General features: G+C 36.3%; 1 protein-coding gene across 1 annotated transcript in view; it reads right to left on the bottom strand.

The window, feature by feature from the left end:
- Nucleotides 1-18,507, bottom strand: part of SPRED1 (sprouty related EVH1 domain containing 1) — a 124,435-nt gene that overhangs the window by 6,281 nt on the left and 99,647 nt on the right. Inside the window, exons 5-6 of the mRNA XM_069596021.1 lie at nt 7,108-7,260; nt 1,408-1,509 (exon numbers count right to left, since the gene is read on the bottom strand). Coding sequence (XP_069452122.1) covers nt 1,408-1,509; nt 7,108-7,260 — 255 coding nt within the window. The remainder of the gene's footprint in view (nt 1-1,407; nt 1,510-7,107; nt 7,261-18,507) is intronic.

Here is an 18,507-nt window from a genome sequence, read left to right as displayed (position 1 = left end):
AGATGAGATCTTGGTGGTGCTACTGGTGAAGAACCCACCTGCCAATGCAGGAGACAGAAGAAGTGGGTTTAATCCCTAGGTTGGAAGAATCGCTGGAATAGGGCATGGCAACCCACTCCAGTATTTTTGCCTGGAGAATTCCATGGACAGAGGAGACTGGTAGGTTATAGTCCATAGGGTCACAAACAGTCGGACAAGACTGAAGTGACTTAGTACGCACACACTGGACCTAGAGATGGTACTAGAATGGGTTAAGTGTGGGAGGGGGGTTCAGGATGGGAAACACATGTACATCCGTGGCGGATTTATGTCAATGTATAGCAAAACCAATACAGTATTGTAAAATAAATAGCCTCCAATTAAAACAAATAAATTTATACTTAAAAAAATAGAATGGGTTAAGTCTTTCAGAGTGTTATGATGAGGTGAATATATTTTGCATGTGAGAGGAGGGACCAGAGAGGGTAGAACATTATGAGCTGAATTGTGTTTCCTCCAATTTCATATGTTGAGGCCTCAATCCCAGTATCTCAGAATGTGACTGCATTTGGAAATAGAGCCTTTAAAAAAGTGATTAAACTAAGGTCCTTGGGGTAGGCCTTAATCCAATTTGACTGGTGTCCTTATAAGAAGAGGAAATTTGGACACACAGAGAGTGAGACACCAGAAATGTGTGTGTAAAGAGAAAAAAAGGAACACAATCAGAAGGTGACCACTGACAAGCCAAGGAGAAAGGCCATGAAAGAACCCAAATGTATCAACACCTTGATCTTGGACTTCCAGTTTGCAGAACTGTGTGCAAATACGTTTTTGTTGTTCAAGGCACTCTGCGGTATTTTATGACAGCCCTAGCAAACTAACGCAAAGTACACATATTCATAGTCTGGCTATACAAGCCTCTGAAAATGACCAAAAAAGCACACCATACTCTCTCACCTTTCTGGTAGGCTGTTTCAGGCTAGGGGGGAAAGTACATCTTTTAGGCATAAATCAAAATGACCCTTCCCTTCACCCATACAAGCGACTAGTGTGACAAGACACAGTGACTAGTTTGTAAGTAAGCCCATGATCTAGGTTGGGCTTCCAAACTTTCATTCTCCAGACATTTGGAATTGTGGCTAAAAAAATCCCATGTGTGGACTAACGATGGAGTGATGGATGCAGAAAGTTACAACAATTCCTACTGGTGATAAACACACTGTGACAATCTCCCAAACTCAAACCAGAAATCTGGAGGAAATTTAAGTAATGAGGTTTATAAGTATATACAAAAAATAAGCAAGTTTATAACACTAAAAAATAACTCTAGTACAATTCAACTACATGGAGAATTAGAAAGACTGGAAATTTCACTCATATGTTAATTAGTTATATGCCAAAGCAGAGGATAGAACTAAGATTTCTTACCTTATTTTGGGACTTCAGGCCTCCACTTTCCTTGGGCATTTGCCGCTGTCCATATTCTAGACTTCTGTCCTGAATGTCTAGGCCTGGATGACTGAACATTATCTAAAATACAAACAATTCCTAGTTAAGTGACAAAAGAATACATTTCTTATTTTATTTTTAGTGAAACTATATATGTGTATTTCAAAACTCCATAATCTATTAGTAGTAAGGTTTTTCAAAATGGTTTTAATATAAAGTATTATTTGAGTCATCCTGTTTATTATTTAAACTCAGATCTTTCTCAATACATTTAAAATGAAATTTTAAAAGTAGCACACACTTCACTTCTGGTTTCAGTTTCAGCATGTAAGGAGCTGGAAGTTGCCATTCTGCTGCAATTACAAATAAAAAAAAGTGGAATAACAATAAAAATATCAACAACTCTTCTTAGATCCATGAAAGAGGAAGACAGGACAAACCCCACCCCTAAGACTGCAGAGACTCATGAGTAGAGATCACCATGGAAACCAGTGTCAGGGTAGGGGAAAAAAAAAAAAAAAATCTCAACTGTAATTGACAAATTGCTGGAGGCTCAGGATAGACAACCGGGAGTTAAACACTCCTAGGGGAGGGGGAAGGCAGTAATTGTGACGTCCGTCTGCAAGCTTCTGTCAGTTTACCTCTAACAGCTCAACCAAGTTTACACAGTAAATATCAGAAAAATCCCTGCATGCTTCCAGCATGGAGAGGAGAGAAAGAACCATTATGAAATGTGCTGGAACACTGTAACAAGACTTGTCCTCAGGAAACACTAATGAACCAGAACCTGACCTACTATGGTATTATCAGAGTCAGGAAGGGATATATACCCAACCCTCGTCATCTCAAACCACCTGATTCACCTAAACGGGGAGAAAAAAATATATATATAATTGAAATGCACAATCCAGAGGGAAAACCTTAGACTTAAAGACTGATACCTAATCATAACCATAGAATGCTTTCTTTTCTCACACACTTTACCACTGTATCACTAAAGGCTTATTTACAGCAGTTCCTTTACCCAGCACATTATGTCTAGCAATCAAAAAAATATTAAAAAACACACCAAAATGCAAAAATATATTCTGAAATGTCACAACAAGCATCAGAACCAGATATGACAGGGATATTAGAAACAGCAGACTAGGAATTTTAAACAACTATGATCAATATGCTAAGCACTCTAAAATATAAAGCAAGATAGAATACAAAAACAAATGAGCAATGCAAACAGAGAGCCAGAAATCCTAATAAAGAATACCGCCAGCCTTGCCCCAATGCTAGAGATCAAAAGCACTAAGAGAATGAAGAATACATTTGATGAGCCTAGTAGACTGGACATGGCTGAGTAAAAAACCTCTGAGTATGTGAATATAACAATTTCCAAAATTGAAAGGAAAGAGAACAAAAAGTGGGGAAAAAAAGAACAGAATATTTAAAAATGGTAGAAGAATTAAAAAATGTGTAATTTTGTACATATACACAAGACAGAATGATCAGAAGAAGAAAAGAATGAAAATAACAAAAGAAATACATGAAATAATAATGACTAAGAATTTACCCAAATTAATGTCAGATGTCAAGTCACAGATCCAAGAAACTCAGAGAATATCAAGCAAGAAAATGAAAAAGAAAAGAAAAGCATCTAAGCATGTAATTTTCAAACTATAAAAAAAAAAAAAAAACAAAGATTAAAAAAAATTCTGAAAGATGCCAGAGGAAAAATAATTTACTTTTAAAGAATAATTACATTGGACTTCTTTGCGGAAACCATGTAAACAAGAAGAGTGAAGTGAAATAGTTAAAGTGGTAAGAGAAAAAGTCCTCCAACCTAGAATTCTGTACCCTGTAAAATTATCCTTCAAAAGTGAAGGAGACTGGTGGCAATGTATTGGTGCAACCACTGTGGAAAAGAGTATGAAGGTTTCTCAAATAATTAAAAATAGAGCTACCATATGATCTAATAATTCCACTTCTGAGTAAATATCTGAAAGAAACAAAAACACTAACTCAAAAAGATATATGCATCCCAATATTCATGTGAAAGTTAAAGTTGCTCAGTCGTGTCCAACTCTTTGCAATCCGATGGATTATACAGTCCATGGAATTCTGAGGCCAGAATAATGGAGTGGGTAGCCTTTCCCTCGGAGAAGGCAATGGCACCCCACTCCAGTACTCTTGCCTGGAAAATCCATGGACGGAGGAGCCTGGTAGGCTGCATTCCATGGGGTCGCTGAGAGTTGGATACGACTGAGTGACTTCATTCTCCCTTTTCACTTTCATGCATTGGAGAAGGAAATGGCAACCCACTCCAGTATTCTTGCCTGGAGAATCCCAGGGATGGGGAAGCCTGGTGGGCTGCCATCTATGGAGTCACACAGAGTTGGACATGGCTGAAGTGACTTAGCAGCAGCAGCAGTACCTTTCCCTTCTCAAGGGGATCTTCCCAACCCAGGGATTGAACCCAGGTCTCCTGCATTGGAGGTAGATTCTTTACAAGCTGAGCCACAAGGGAATGGTCATAGCAGCATTATTTACAATTGCCAAGATATGAAAACAAGTGTCCATCAACAGACAAATGGATAAGATGTGGTGTGTTCGTACATATGCGCGTGTGTGTGCGTGCACGCACACACACACACACACACACACACACACACACACACACAGGAATACTACTCAGTCATGAAAAAAAGAATGGAAATTTGACCTGTGCACCAATATGGGTAAACTTGGAGGGTTATTTCACCAAATAAGTCAGGCAGAGGAAAACAAATAGTGTATCACATCACTTATATGTGGAATCTAAAAAATTTAACACAATATTGTATACAACAGAAAATAAACAAATTCACAGATATGGAAAACAAATGAGTGGCTATCAGTGGGGACAGGGAAGGGGCCAGCAACATGTAGTAAGGGGGTTAAGAGGTATAAGCTATTATGTGAAAACAAACCTTAAATTAAAAAAAGATCAGTTTTTAAAAAGTGAGAGAGAAAGACTTTCTTAGGCAACAAAAATTGAGGAAATTTCTTGCTGGCAGACCTGCCTTATAAGAAATGTCAACAGAGGTTCTTTAGAGAGAAGGAAAATAATATAGGTCAGAAACCTGGATCTACATGACAATGGAAGAACATTTTAGGAGAAACAAGGGAAAATAATATAAACTTTTAATTTTCTTATTCTTAATTGAGCTAAGAGAGAGGTTTGCTCAAAAATCAGCATATATTTACATACCTATACATATACAGGTATATGCATATAAAGTGAAATGGATGACAGCAATGATAGAAGAAATGGAAGGAGGAATTAGGATTATTGCTAATATAGAGTTCACCCACTATCTGTAAAGCAGTTTAGTGTTGTTAAAGGAAAAGTAAACGAATGAAGTATAATATACCATGCTACCACTAGCCAAAAGAAAATACAAATACAGACAGAGGCAGCTTCAAAGCAAGGAAAATTACCAGTGATAAAGAAGGGCATTATATAATGCAGGGGTTAAATCCCCCATGAAGACATAATCTTTAATGTGTATGTGCTTAAAAACACAGCATCAAGTTACATGAGGCAACAACTGGTAAAACTGCAAGGAAATGGATGTACCAACTACCATAGCTGGAAACTTCAATATCCCTCTTTCAGAAATGGACAGACTCAGCAAGCTTAATCAGTAAGCACAGAGGTGAATGAAACAATACTTTCAAACAAGTGGATACAATGACATTTAAAGAAAACTTCATCTAACAAGAGCAGAATACATATTTTCTTAAGCTTACATGGAACATTAACCAAGACAGACCAGTCTGGGACATAAAATGGAGCTTAACAAACTTAAAAGAGTAGAAATCATACAAATCTGTGTTGTATCTGTGATCTGTGTTCTCAGATCAGAGGAATTAAACTAGAATTCAATAAGAGGATACCTGGAAAATCCCCAAACAAGTAGCAGCTAAACAACAGTTCTAAACACATGGGTCAAAGAAGAAATCTCGAGAAATCAAAGGTATTTTGAACTAAAAAGAAATGAAACACAACGTATCAAATGCTGTGGGATATAGTGATAGCAGTGCACAGAGGGAAATTTATAGCATTGAATATATTTTTAGCAAAGAAGATCTAAAATTAATAATCAAAGTTTCTACCTTAATTGTTCAAACTACCACACAATTACATTCATCTCACACACTAGCAAAGTAATGCTTAAAATTCTCTAAGCCAGGCTTCAATGGCACATGAACCATGAACTTCCAGATGTTTAAGCTGGAGTTAGGAAAGGCAGAGGAACCAGGGATCAAACTGCAAACATTTGTTAGATCATCGAAAAAGCAAGAGAGTTCCAGAAAAACATCTACTTCTGCTTTATTGACTATGCTGAAGCCTTTGACTGTGTGGAACACAACAAACTGTGTGGAACACAACAAACTGTGTAAAACTCTTCAAGAGATGGGAATACCAGACCACCTGACCCACCTCCTGAGAAATCTGTTTGCAGGTCAGGAAGCAACAGTTAGAACTGGACATGGAACACCAGACTGGTTCCAAATAGGGAAAGGAGTACTGTATATTGTCACCCTGCTTATTTAACTTATGTGTAGAGTACATCATGAGAAATGCTGGGCTGGATGAAGCACAAACTGGAATCAAGATTGCCAGGAGAAATATCAATAGCCTCAGATATGCAGATGAGGAAGTGAAGAAAGCGAAGTAAACAGCTTCTTAATGGAAAGTGAGAGAGTGAAAACGTTGACTTAAAACTCAACATCCAGAAAACTAAGATCATGGCATTCAGTCCCATCACTTCATGGCAAATGAATGGGGAAACAATGGAAATAGTGACAGACTTTATTTTTCTGGGCTCCAAAATCACTGCAGATGGTGACTGCAGCCATGAAATTAAAAGACGCTTGCTCCATGGAAGAAAAGCTATGACCAACCTAGACAGCATATTAAAAAACAGAGACATTACTTTGTCAACAAAGGTCCATCTAGTCAAAGCTATAGTTTTTCCAGTAGTCATGTATGGATTGACAGTTGGACTATAAATATAGCTGAGCACTGGAGAACTGATGCTTTTGAACTGTGGTGGTGGTGAAGACCCTTGAGAGTCCCTTGGACTATAAGGAAATCCAACCAGTTCATCCTAAAGGAAATCAGTCCTGAATATTCATTGGAAGGACTGATGCTGAAGCTGAAACGTCAATACTTTGGCCACCTGATGTGAAGAACTGACTCATTGGAAAAGACCCTGATGCTGGGAAAGATTGAAGGCAAGAGGAGAAGGGGATGACAGAGGATGAGATGGTTGGATGGCATCATCAACTCGATGGACATTAGTTTGCATACGTTCCAAGAGCTGGTGATGGAGAGGGAAGCCTGGCGTGCTACAGTCCGCGGGGTCACAAAGAGTCGGACATGACTGAATGACTGGACTGAACTGAACTGAACCTTGGGAAACGAGAAAAAGAAGATTCAATCAAAGTAAGGTAAAGAAAAGAAACAATAAGAATTAGTGTAGGAATCAATGAAATTGAAAGCCGGAAATTAATGGAGAGTATCATGAAACCAAAAACTATATCTTTTAACAAGATCCACAAAAGTGATAAGCTTCTAGTCAAGCTTCTAGTCAGACTCACTGGAAAAGACCCTGATGCTGGAAAAGATTATTTTCTCACCTGATTGGCTTGGCTTCGCAGGTAGACACTTCTGGCATTTAGACCTTCAAAGGGAGAAGGTCTTGAGCTTCTGTAAGGCTCACTGGTAACCACGGTATCTTGATGGAAAAGATGATCTTTCACTAGAGAACTGGAAGTATCTTCTTCAGCTGCCTAATGGGAACAATCCCCAACTCATTAGTTGCCAGAATACAAAAACAGCAACAAAACAAAATACCTTCACTAACAAAAATTCAGCAAGTTGGTCAATATGTAGCAACATCACTGTGTATGGCAGTTTCCCAAAAATAAAATACACATTATAAAGCCATGTCAAAATGAAAGAGTATGAATTAAAAAAAAAAAACCTCAAGTTTATGAGCAAAATAGACCGTCTTATAGAAAACAATATAGGATGAATCAGAAGGCTAACCATACCATGTGAGAGATGTATCTGGTTATAGTAAAGCTGTTAATTATAACTAAAAGTAATATGTACACAAAAAGTGAAGAAATTATGAGGAAGAAAATGCAAATCAGTAGAATTGTTACTTTGAAAATTTTCTTTGAGAACTGTTTTTTACACAGTACCAAAGACTGTACTGTATGATATGAGGGGTCAAAGAAGGAAGATAGTAGTCTATGATCTTGTTCAATAAGGGAATGAATTATTAGCCTGAATTTATGGATTACTTAGAAGGATTCAAATCATACACAAGACTCAGGGAAGGAGATATGTCAATCAATCACAGTCATGAATGAAATGCTTTGAAATTTCATAAACAATATTTCTGTGAAATAAATACTGAATAAGTGAAACTTAGCACATCAGAAAACAGAAAGTCCTGAGAAAGTTTTGTTTCTTTTCTTTTAAGAAATGAGATAACTACTTGCTATTATTTTTCCCATTAGTATATAGTCATCTGGGAAGAAACAGTGACAACCAAGTAAAATGACAGTAATACTTTTACTGCCTCATTCTAAAATATTCAAAGTAATCATAACAGGGCTAATATTTTTAAAAGGAGAAACCTTTACAATCTATTTTATAAAAATAAAAACATTAAAATTTGGCTTACTTTAAAATTAAACAATAAAACTCATTAAATGGCAAGATATTATAAATTTATAAATGCACATAATGGACCTTGCTCTGAAACAAAGTAGTTTTGTAACATTTTATTTCTCTGGAACTAGATTTTTTCAATTATTAAATAATTATAATACCTACACAGTTTTATTACATGGACTATTGTAAGGATTTAGTGAGATAATATATAAAAAAATGCTCTGAAAACTAAAAGCTGCTATTTTATCAGGAAGTAGTCAATTAAACTTTAAAAATGTATCTGAGAATCTACAGTCTACTGAAAACTAACTGTGCCAAACCCAGTTAATTGCTATTTTTATATAATTTTCCTAATAGTTGTCCCCTGTGTTATGACAATGCTCAGTTACTGCAAAGGAGCTGGCTAGATAATGGTATCCAGCAAACATTCTTTCAAAATTCATGATAAAAGTTGAGAATAAAAAAAAATTCAGGAAATATATTTGTTCCAGAGAGTTTTCAAAATAAATGACCCAAGTAATTGTCAAAAATCATAAACAACTTGAATAGACGAAAACAATAAGAACAACAGAAAGGTTTAGAGAAAGGGCCTAGGTTGAAACCCTATCTTATCCACCTAGGGTATAAAATTTTAGCAACTGACTTTTCTAAATCACAATTCCTTTTTATTATAAAGTGGGTACAATCTTTGTACAATAAAAATCTCAGGGTCAGCTAAGATAACTCAAAGAGTAAAAACTATAAATAAGCACAAATTGCAGTGTTAGTCATAGTATCAGGAACGGTCATGAAGTAATTATGCTTTTTATGGTGACAACTATTTGGATCAGGTTGTCTTTACTGCATTCTAATCTAACGGAAGTCATTTAACAACTATAAAATAAAACTTACTTAATAATATGTATCTGAACAAATATAAAATGGTTTCATGACCCAGTGTTTTACTGTATGACTAAGGTTAATTATACTTATATTCTGTACATTAAACAGTAAATACATTTCCTTTTGATTAAGTACATTTTTAAAGGGAAATATAAAAAGCATTATTTCATTATTAAACAAACATGTGGATGATAGTTGGGTAATAAATGATTTAGTTCAACTATTAAATGCTTACCAAACTACTTGGAATTAACCTATAGAATTATTTCATACTACACAGTAAATTTACAGCTATACACCTTAAAGTGTCTCAGTTAATAAAATAACTAAAACATCTTTCAGGAGTCTGGTGAAACAAATAAACCTTCACTGTTTGAATATGTACAGTCTACAATCTACAATAAGGGATATACTATCTGTGAAATGTGAGAAACTAACATTTGTAGAGAATCTTTAACGGAAAAAGGGCATTTTTCTACTACTTAACTGTATCTCTTTCAGCAAGCTTAAATTTAGATATATGTTAAGCTGACGAAGTTAAAAAAAAAAACAGTGGTGATAGGAGAATGGTCATTCTCATTCACTGCTAATTCTATACACAGGAGTAAAATCTGGGCCAACCATTTCTGAATAGCACTTTTAATAAAATATATCAAAAGCTTTAAAAACATGTATACATTTTGACCATTTACTCAATCTAGTAAAGAAAAAAAATGTACTAAATGGAAAGAGCTTTAGGCATAAAATATTTTCCTCAGAAAATTTTTTAATAGTAAAAAATGAAGAAACAACTTTAATGTCCCAAATTAAGGGATGGTTATGTAAATTATGGTATGTCCACTTAACATAATGAGTGGTTATTTGAAATTAGGCTTATGAATAATATCTAAATTTTGGAGAATTACTTAATGCTAAAAAGTCCATATATAAAATTATATTTACAATATTTTAAGCGTGAAAAGATAAAAGATTTAAAGGATATAAAATGAATGCTAATTCTATTCCTGAGTATGATTATGAATGCTTTTCCAATTTTCAAGAGCTTGTTCACTTTTTATAAGGTGGGTTTCTTTTAAAATCTATATACTTTCTCCCTTTATTTTCATGTAAAATCGTAGTATTGGATTCAGGCAGAACATCTCTTTTGTTCTGAAAATAATTTGAAAATAATTTTCAAAAACAAGCTAAAATTCTGAGTGTTTTTCAAATCCATTTTCTCTTCTCCATACCCACTTAGCTACTCTCTTAATGCAAGCTTTCATTATCTCTTTTGCCTGTCTTATTTTAGCAGGTTTCTAAATGATTGCCTCGTGAAAGTTTAGGCATGAAAATTTGTTGGTTTTCCTACTCAGAATCCTTATAAGGTATCCAGTTATCAAAGTTCTGTTGGGGAGCCCTATGCACACTGGAAAATAGAGGGGAGAGAATCATTACTGTCTGAGGAATGTTTTCATAAGATAAACAATTTATGCAATCCATAGAAATGAGCTCTCTCACCCTAGAAGCACTGAGATACAAGATAAAGTCTAGTTTATTTCACAGGAAAAAGAAACATAATAAATACATGAAAAGATGGTAGACTTCAATTAAAGATTTAAAACTATGATGCCAATTTTTTATACAGACGAGAAAGGATGGAAAATATATATAATAATACTCGATACTGGGAAGGGTATGGAGAAATAATATTTTGTACTGTTGGTGAGAGTGCAGTTCTTCTGTGAGAAACTTTTATACAGATACATACATAAACAAATAATCATCTTAGCACTCTTTTTTAACAAAAAAAGATAAGAAAAAAGAAAATATCCTATGGCTCTATGACCATGGGACTGGTTAAAAATTTATGATATATATATGAAAAATTCAAAAAGCCATTAAAAAGATCTGTATGCAGTACTCACAAGACCTACTAAATGAAAAAAAGCTAGGTATAGAATTGTTAATATGACATGATCCTATTTGTCAAGTTGAAAGGATGGATAAATAGATATTTTAAAATTTTATCAGTATAAGGAAGGGTATACACCAAACCATTAACATTTCCCTTAGGAAATATTTTATATAAAGGACTACAGATATAATAACATAAAGGTAATAAAGTAAATATGTGCATAGTTATCACCCAAACTTCAAAAAGAGAAATAACCAAGACAACAAATAACATCAACACGACAACAGCATCCCCTATCTATACCACTTGGATAGGAAAATACTATCTTGAAGGAGTTGTTTATTGTCCAGTTTCTTACGCTTCTATACAGTTTTACCACACAAATACTATTTCTAAACAATATTTAGTTATAGATGTTTCTGGATTTTGACTGATACCATGCCACTTGGGACATTATGGGACCTGCTTTTCTTGCTCAACTTTTTTTTGCATAAAATTTATTCATGTTGACATATGTAGCAATAGCTCACTCATTTTCACTTGTAGGGTTGACAGCTAACATATATTAAGCATTTTCTATGTATCAGACATTGTCCCAAGTACTTTACATGATCTAATTCATTTAATCCTCACAACAACCCTTCAAGGTAGTTGGCATTATTTTGTCTCTACTCCACAAGAAGAAACTAAAGCTTAAAGAGAGTATGTAACCTGCCTAAGACAAAACACTTAATTTTTTACTATTTCAAACAACAGTGCTAAGAACATTCTTCTACAGGCTTCATGATAGACATTTAAAACAATTTTTCTCATACCTATACCACAGGTAAAGATGCTGGAATTATAAAACACATGTATGCTCTGATTTATAAAATAAAAATTTTTTTCCAAGGTGGTTTTAACAATTTACATATCCACAAACAACGTTCTACATTCTAAGACTAGGCATTATCACAGCTTTCTTATTTATGGATATTCTATTTAATTTCTATAATAGTGAGCTGCTGCTGCTGCTGCTAAGTCGCTTCAGTCGTGTCCGACTCTGTGCGACCCCAGAGACAGCAGCCCACCAGGCTCCCCCGTCCCTGGGATTCTCCAGGCAAGAACACTGGAGTGGGTTGCCATTTCCTTCTCCAAGGCAGGAAAGTGCAAAGTGAAAGTGAAGTTGCTCAGTTGTGTCCGACTCTTTGCGACCCCATGGACTGCAGCCTACCAGGCTCCTCCGTCCATAGGATTTTCCAGGAAAAAGTACTGGAGTGGGGTGCCATCTAGGCCTCACTAAAACTTAAGTGTTTTCTTTAGATGAACAAGAAATTTTGAGAATGAACAAAAGCACTAACAAATGCTTGTATAGGTTTGTCACTTTACCATGGTTCCTATTCCACGGTTTTATAATCACTTTTTGTTTAAGATTATTTACTTCCCTGTTTCTCTCCAGGACCATCTGACATTTCATAATTCTGATTCTTTGTATATGTCATTTCCTCTGCCCACAAAGACGATCTTCTATTTTCTACTAGAAAAACTTCTCAGAGTTTGGGATTAACATATAGACACTACTATATATAAAAGAGATAAATAACAATCACTGCTACATAACACAGGGAACTGTAGTCAATATTCTATAACCTATGTCTGTTAATGTGAAGTCAAGTGGGCCTTCAGGAGCATCACTACGAACAAAGCTAGTGGAGGTGATGGAATTCCAGTTGAGTGATTTCAAATCCTGGAAGAAGATGCTGTGAAAGTACTGCACACAATATGCCAACAAATTTGGAATACTCAGCAGTGGCCACAGGACTAGAAAAGGTCAGTTTTCATTCCAATCCCAAAGAAAGGCAATGCCAAAGAATGATCAAACTACCGCACCATTGCACTCATCTCACGCGCTAGTAATGTTCAAAATTCTCCAAGCCAGGCTTCAGCAATATGTGAACCGTGAACTCCCTGATGTTCAAGCTGGTTTTAGAAAAGGCAGAGGAACCAGAGATCAAATTGCCAACATCCGCTAGAACATGGAAAAAGCAAGAGAGTTCCAGAAAAACATCTATTTCTGCTTTATTGACTATGCCAAAGCCTTTGACTGGGTGGATCACAAGAAACTGTGGAAAATTCTGAGAGAGATGGGAATACCAGACCACCTGATCTGCCTCTTGAGAAAACTTATGCAGGCCAGGAAGCAACAGTTAGAACTGGACATGGAAAAACAGACTGGTTCCAAATAGGAAAAGGAGTACATCAGGGCTGTATATTGTCACCCTGCTTATTTAACTTATATGCAGAGTACATCATGAGAAATGCTGGACTGGAAGAAACACAAGCTGGAATCAAGACTGCTAGGAGAAATATCAATAACCTCAGATATGCAGATGACACCACCCTTATGGCAGAAAGTGAAGAGGAACTAAAAAGCCTCTTGATGAAAGTAAAAGAGGAGAGTGAAAAATTTGGCTTAAAGCTCAACATTCAGAAAACAAAGATCATGGCATCCGGTCCCATCACTTCATGGGAAATAGATGGGGAAACAGTGGAAACAGTATCAGACTTTACTTTTGGGGCTCCAAAATTACTGCAGATGGTGACTGTAGCCATGAAATTAAAAGACGCTTACTCCTTGGAAGAAAAGTTATGACCAACCTAGATAGTATATTCAAAAGCAGAGACATTACTTTGCTGACTAAGGTCTGTCTAGTCAAGGCTATGGTTTTTCCAGTAGTCCTGTATGGATGTGAGAGTTGGACAGTGAAAAAAGCTGAGCGCCTAAGAATTGGTGTGTTTGAACTGTGGTGTTGGAGAAGACTCCTGAGAGTCCCCTGGACAGCAAGGAGATCCAACCAGTCCATTCTGAAGGAGATCAGTCCTGGGATTTCTTCGGAAGGAATGATGCTAAAGCTTGAAACTCCAGTACTTTGGCCACCTCATGCGAAGAGTTGACTCATTGGAAAAGACTGATGCTGGGAGGGATTGGGGGCAAGAGGAGAAGGGGAAGACAGAGGATGAGATGGCTGGATGGCATCACTGACTCGATGGATGTGAATCTGAGTGAACTCCGGGAGTTATTGATGGACAGGGAGGCCTGGCGTGCTGCGATTCATGGGGTCGCAAAGAATCAGACATGACTGAGCGACTGAACTGAACTGATGTCTGTTAATCCATGATTTAATTCATTTAATCCTCACAATAACCCTTCAAGGTACTTGGCATTGTTTTATCTCTACTCCACAAGAAGAAACTAAAGCTTAAAGAGATTATGTAACTTGCCTAAGATAAAGCACTTAATTTTTTGCCAAACTCATAAGAAAAAGTTGTCATTTATTAACAAATTTGTACTATTTGTTATTAAAATTAATAAAAGCCAAAACACTTTTAAAAATTTGGGTAAGAGTAAAAAGGTAAAAAGTATTCTGGCTAACAAACTTTTGAATTTTGTAATTGGATTATAACTCTTTAGAAGTGGCAATTAACTACAGGAATAGAGGTAGAACCTCAAATTAGGTGTTGGAAAATCTTCCATAAGAGCACAAAATTTAATATATGAAAGCCACAAAGAATGTACATACATTTGCACAATCTTCATCTTTTAAAAAGTTGTCTACAGCAGTTACATACATCCAATGCTTTTAGTACACTGGCTCCTCTGTATTATCTAAAAAGTAAACTATGCTAATATTTAATGTACAATGGGGACCTGCTTCACTCTCAGAGGCTTGTATAAAAATTACTCTCCTATGGTTGCTCAGAGATCGTTTAGCTTTTTCTTTCTCTAAGACTAATATAGCAATTTTTGTGTGCAGAAGCAAAAGGATGCAGTATAAATTAATAATTTCAGCTGTAGCTCTCAGTTAGAACATTAAGTCTAGAAGACAGTTGTAGAGAAAATAAATAAAGATTTTGCTTTTCTCTTCCTTTTGTCCCATCTCCCTAAATTAATTCTGAGGCAGAGAAAATAGTGCTGTTCTGCAAATTTTTTAAAATGTATTGTTCTCAATAAATAATCTAGTGTGAAGAAAGGTGGTTAAATGATTATTACAGTCTATCAACTGCTCTAAACTTTAATTCTTATATATCACAAATCACAGGTCTAAGTGTGTGACTGGGTCATATCTAACAAGAGAAGTTTTAAATAATTATACTACTAGTTTATTTTAGCATGATGGATAAAAATAGAAATGTTCTTTGATAAGAAATCTTATATTTTGGGCTTCCCAGGTGGCGCTAGTTGGCCATCTGCCAATGTAGGGGACATAAGAGACATGGGTTTGATCATTGGATCCAGAGATTACCTGGAGAAGGGCATGCCAACCCACTCCAGTATTCTTGACTAGTGAAATCTCCTGGACAGAGAAGCCTGGTTGGTTATAGTCCATTGGGTCACAAAGACTAGGACACAACTTAGCAACTGAGCACTGAGCACATGCAAACTTAGAAAGCAGAGAAAGGGGGAACATATTACTAACAATTCTACAAGCCCAACAAAATTACTATTTATACTTTGATGTGGCAGCAACACAATTTAGATTTGACCACAAATGTCTTCTGTTCCCTAGATTTCTTTTAATTATTTTTCATTAGCTTAGGAATAATCTTGAATTTTTAATTTTATAAGTTTATGAGCTTTGTCTTAAAACATTAATAGCATATATAGTATTTTGTTTAGGCAACCTGAACACAGTAATCAGTGATGAAATAATATGGAAGGAATATGAGGAAAAGTACCAAGATACAATGTCCAGCAAAACAAGAAAAGTTCTTCAACCTAGATTAATCAACTGAAATACTAAGCTATCTTTTCTTTTTATTTTTTTAAAATTTCTCTGTTTTTTAATGGAAGGATACTTGTTTTACACAACTTTGTTGTTTCCTGTCAAACATCAACATGAATCAGCCATAGGTGTACACAAAAAGTTAGGTTTGGCTTAAAAGTGGTATTAGGTGTTCAGGGATTGTTTATTGTCTATAAATCTGTTTCTTAGTTAATAGGCAGGCTGTAGTTGCATAGTTCCTACTAACTATAAAAATGTTTAGACAATCCTTTAATTGGTGAATATATTTCTAGGATTTTATCCTAAGGTCACATGCAGAAATACTAACAAAAATTAATGTATATGACCATGGAAACTAAGTAAAGGTTCAAAGAAACATGAATGGTTAAATAAACTGTAGTACAGTTACATAACATAATGGCTAAATACAAGGTCTCTGAAATCAGACTGTGTGGGTTCAAATTCTATGACTTTTTACAAATTAAATTTCAATCACCACAATCTCTACTGTTACCAACACAAACAAAAATCTGATCAAAGACACAATCAAAATGGAGAAGAGATCGATCCTAATGGTGATTTTCAGTTACTTCAGTTCAGTCACTCAGTTGTGTCTGACTCTTGCGACCCCAGGGACTGCAGAATACCAGGCTTCCCTGTCCATAACCAACACCTAGAGCTTGCTCAAACTCATGTCCATCAAGTTAATGATGTCACCCTACCATCTCATTCTCTGTTGTCCCCTTTTCCTCCTGCCTTCAAAGTTTCCCAGCATCAGGATATTTTCCAATCAGTCAGTTCTTCACATCAGGTGGCTTCAGCTACAGCATCAGTCCTCCCAATGAACATTCAGGACTGATTTCCTTTAGGATTGACTGGTTTGATATCCTTGCAGTCCAAGGGACTCTCAAGAGTCTTCTCCAACACCACAGTTCAAAAGCATCAATTCTTTGGAGCTCAGTTTTCTTTATGGTCCAACTCTCACGTCCGTACTTGAACTGGAAAAGAAATAGCTTTGACTAGATGGGCCTTTGTCGGTAAAGTAATGTTTCTGCTTTTTAATATGCTGTCTACGTTTCTCATAGCTTTTCTTCCGAGGAGCAAGCGTCTTTTAATTTCATGGCTGCAGTCACCATCCAGGGTGATTTTGGAGCCCAAGAAAATAAAGTCTGTCACTGTTTCTGTTGTTTCATCATCTATTTGCCAGGCAGTGATGGGACTGGATGCCATGATCTTAGTTTTCTCAATGTTGAGTTTTAAGCCAGCGTTTTCACTCTCCTCTTGCACTTTCATCAAGAGGCTCTTTAGTTCCTCTTCACATTCTGCCATAAGGGTGGTCTCATCTGCATAACTAATAGTATTGATATTTCTTCCGGAAATATTGATTCCAGCTTGTGCTTCATCCAGCCCAGCATTTTGCATGATGTACTCTGTGGCTCAGCTGATAAAGAATCTGCCTGCAATGCAGGGGACCTGGGTTCAATCCCTGGGTGGGGAAGATCCCCTGAAGGCTACCCACTCCAGTATTCTGGCCTGGAGAATTCCATGGACTGTATAGTCCATGGGGTCGCAAAGATTTGGACACAAGTGAGTGACTTTCACTTCACTTCACTCTGCATATAAGTTAAATAAGTAGGATGACAATATACAGCCTTGACACACTCCTTTCCCAATTTGGAACCAGTCGTTGTTTCATGTCCAGTTTTAACTGTTGCTTCTTATCCTGCATACAGATTTCTCAGAAGGCAGGTAAGATGGTCTGATATTCCTATCTCTTTCAGAATTTTCCCACAGTTTGGTGTCCACACAGTCAAAGGCTTTGGTGTAGTCAATGAAGCAGATGTTTTTCTAGAATTCTCTTGCTTTTCCTATGATCCAATGGATGTTGGCACTTTGATCTCTGGTTCCTCTGCCTTTTCTAAGTCCAGTTTGAACATCTGGAAGTTCACGGTCACATACTGTTGAAGCCTTGCTGGGAGAATGTTGAGCATCACTTTACTAGCGTGTGAGATGAGTGCAATTGTGCAGGAGTAGTTTGAGCATTCTTTGGCATTCCCTTTTTATGGGATTAGAATGAAAACTGACCTTTTCCAGTCCTGTGGCCACTGCTGAGTTTTCCAAACTTGCTGGCATACTGAGTACAGCACCTTCATAGCATCATCTTTGAGGATTTGAAATAGCTCAACTGGAATTCCATCACCTCCAATAGCTTTGCTCATAATGATGTTTCCACCTGACTTCACATTCTAGGACGTCTGGCTCTAGGTGAGTGATCACACTATCATGGTTATCTGGGTGACGAAAATCTATTTTTTACAGTTCTTCTATGTATTCTTGCCATCTCTTCTTAATATCTTCTGCTTCTGTCAGGTCCATACCATTCCTGTCCTTTATTGTGCCCACCTTTACGTGAAATGTTCCCTTGGTATCTAATTTTCTTGAAGAGATCTCTAGTCTTTCCCATTCTATTGTCTTCCTCTATTTCCTTGCACTGATCGCTAAGAAAGGCTTTCTTATCTCTCCTTGCTATTCTTTGGAACTCTGCATTCAAACGGGTATATCTTTCCTTTTCTCCTTTGCCTTCAGCTTCTCTTCTTTTTTCACCTATTTCTAAGGCCTCCTCAGACAACTATTTTGCCTTTTTGCATTTTGTTTTCTTGGGGATGGTCTTGATCACTGCCTCCTATATAATGTCACGAACCTCCATCCATAGTTCTTCAGGCACTCTATCTATCAGATCCAATCCCATGAATCTATTTGTCACTTCCACTGTATAATTGTAACAGATTTGATTTATGTCATACTTGAGTGGT

The sequence above is a fragment of the Ovis canadensis genome, chromosome 7, assembly GCF_042477335.2.
Source record: "Ovis canadensis isolate MfBH-ARS-UI-01 breed Bighorn chromosome 7, ARS-UI_OviCan_v2, whole genome shotgun sequence".
Taxonomy (NCBI): Eukaryota; Metazoa; Chordata; class Mammalia; order Artiodactyla; family Bovidae; genus Ovis; species Ovis canadensis.
Note: the sequence above shows the minus strand (reverse complement) of the source record. Positions and strands in the feature narration are given on the sequence as shown.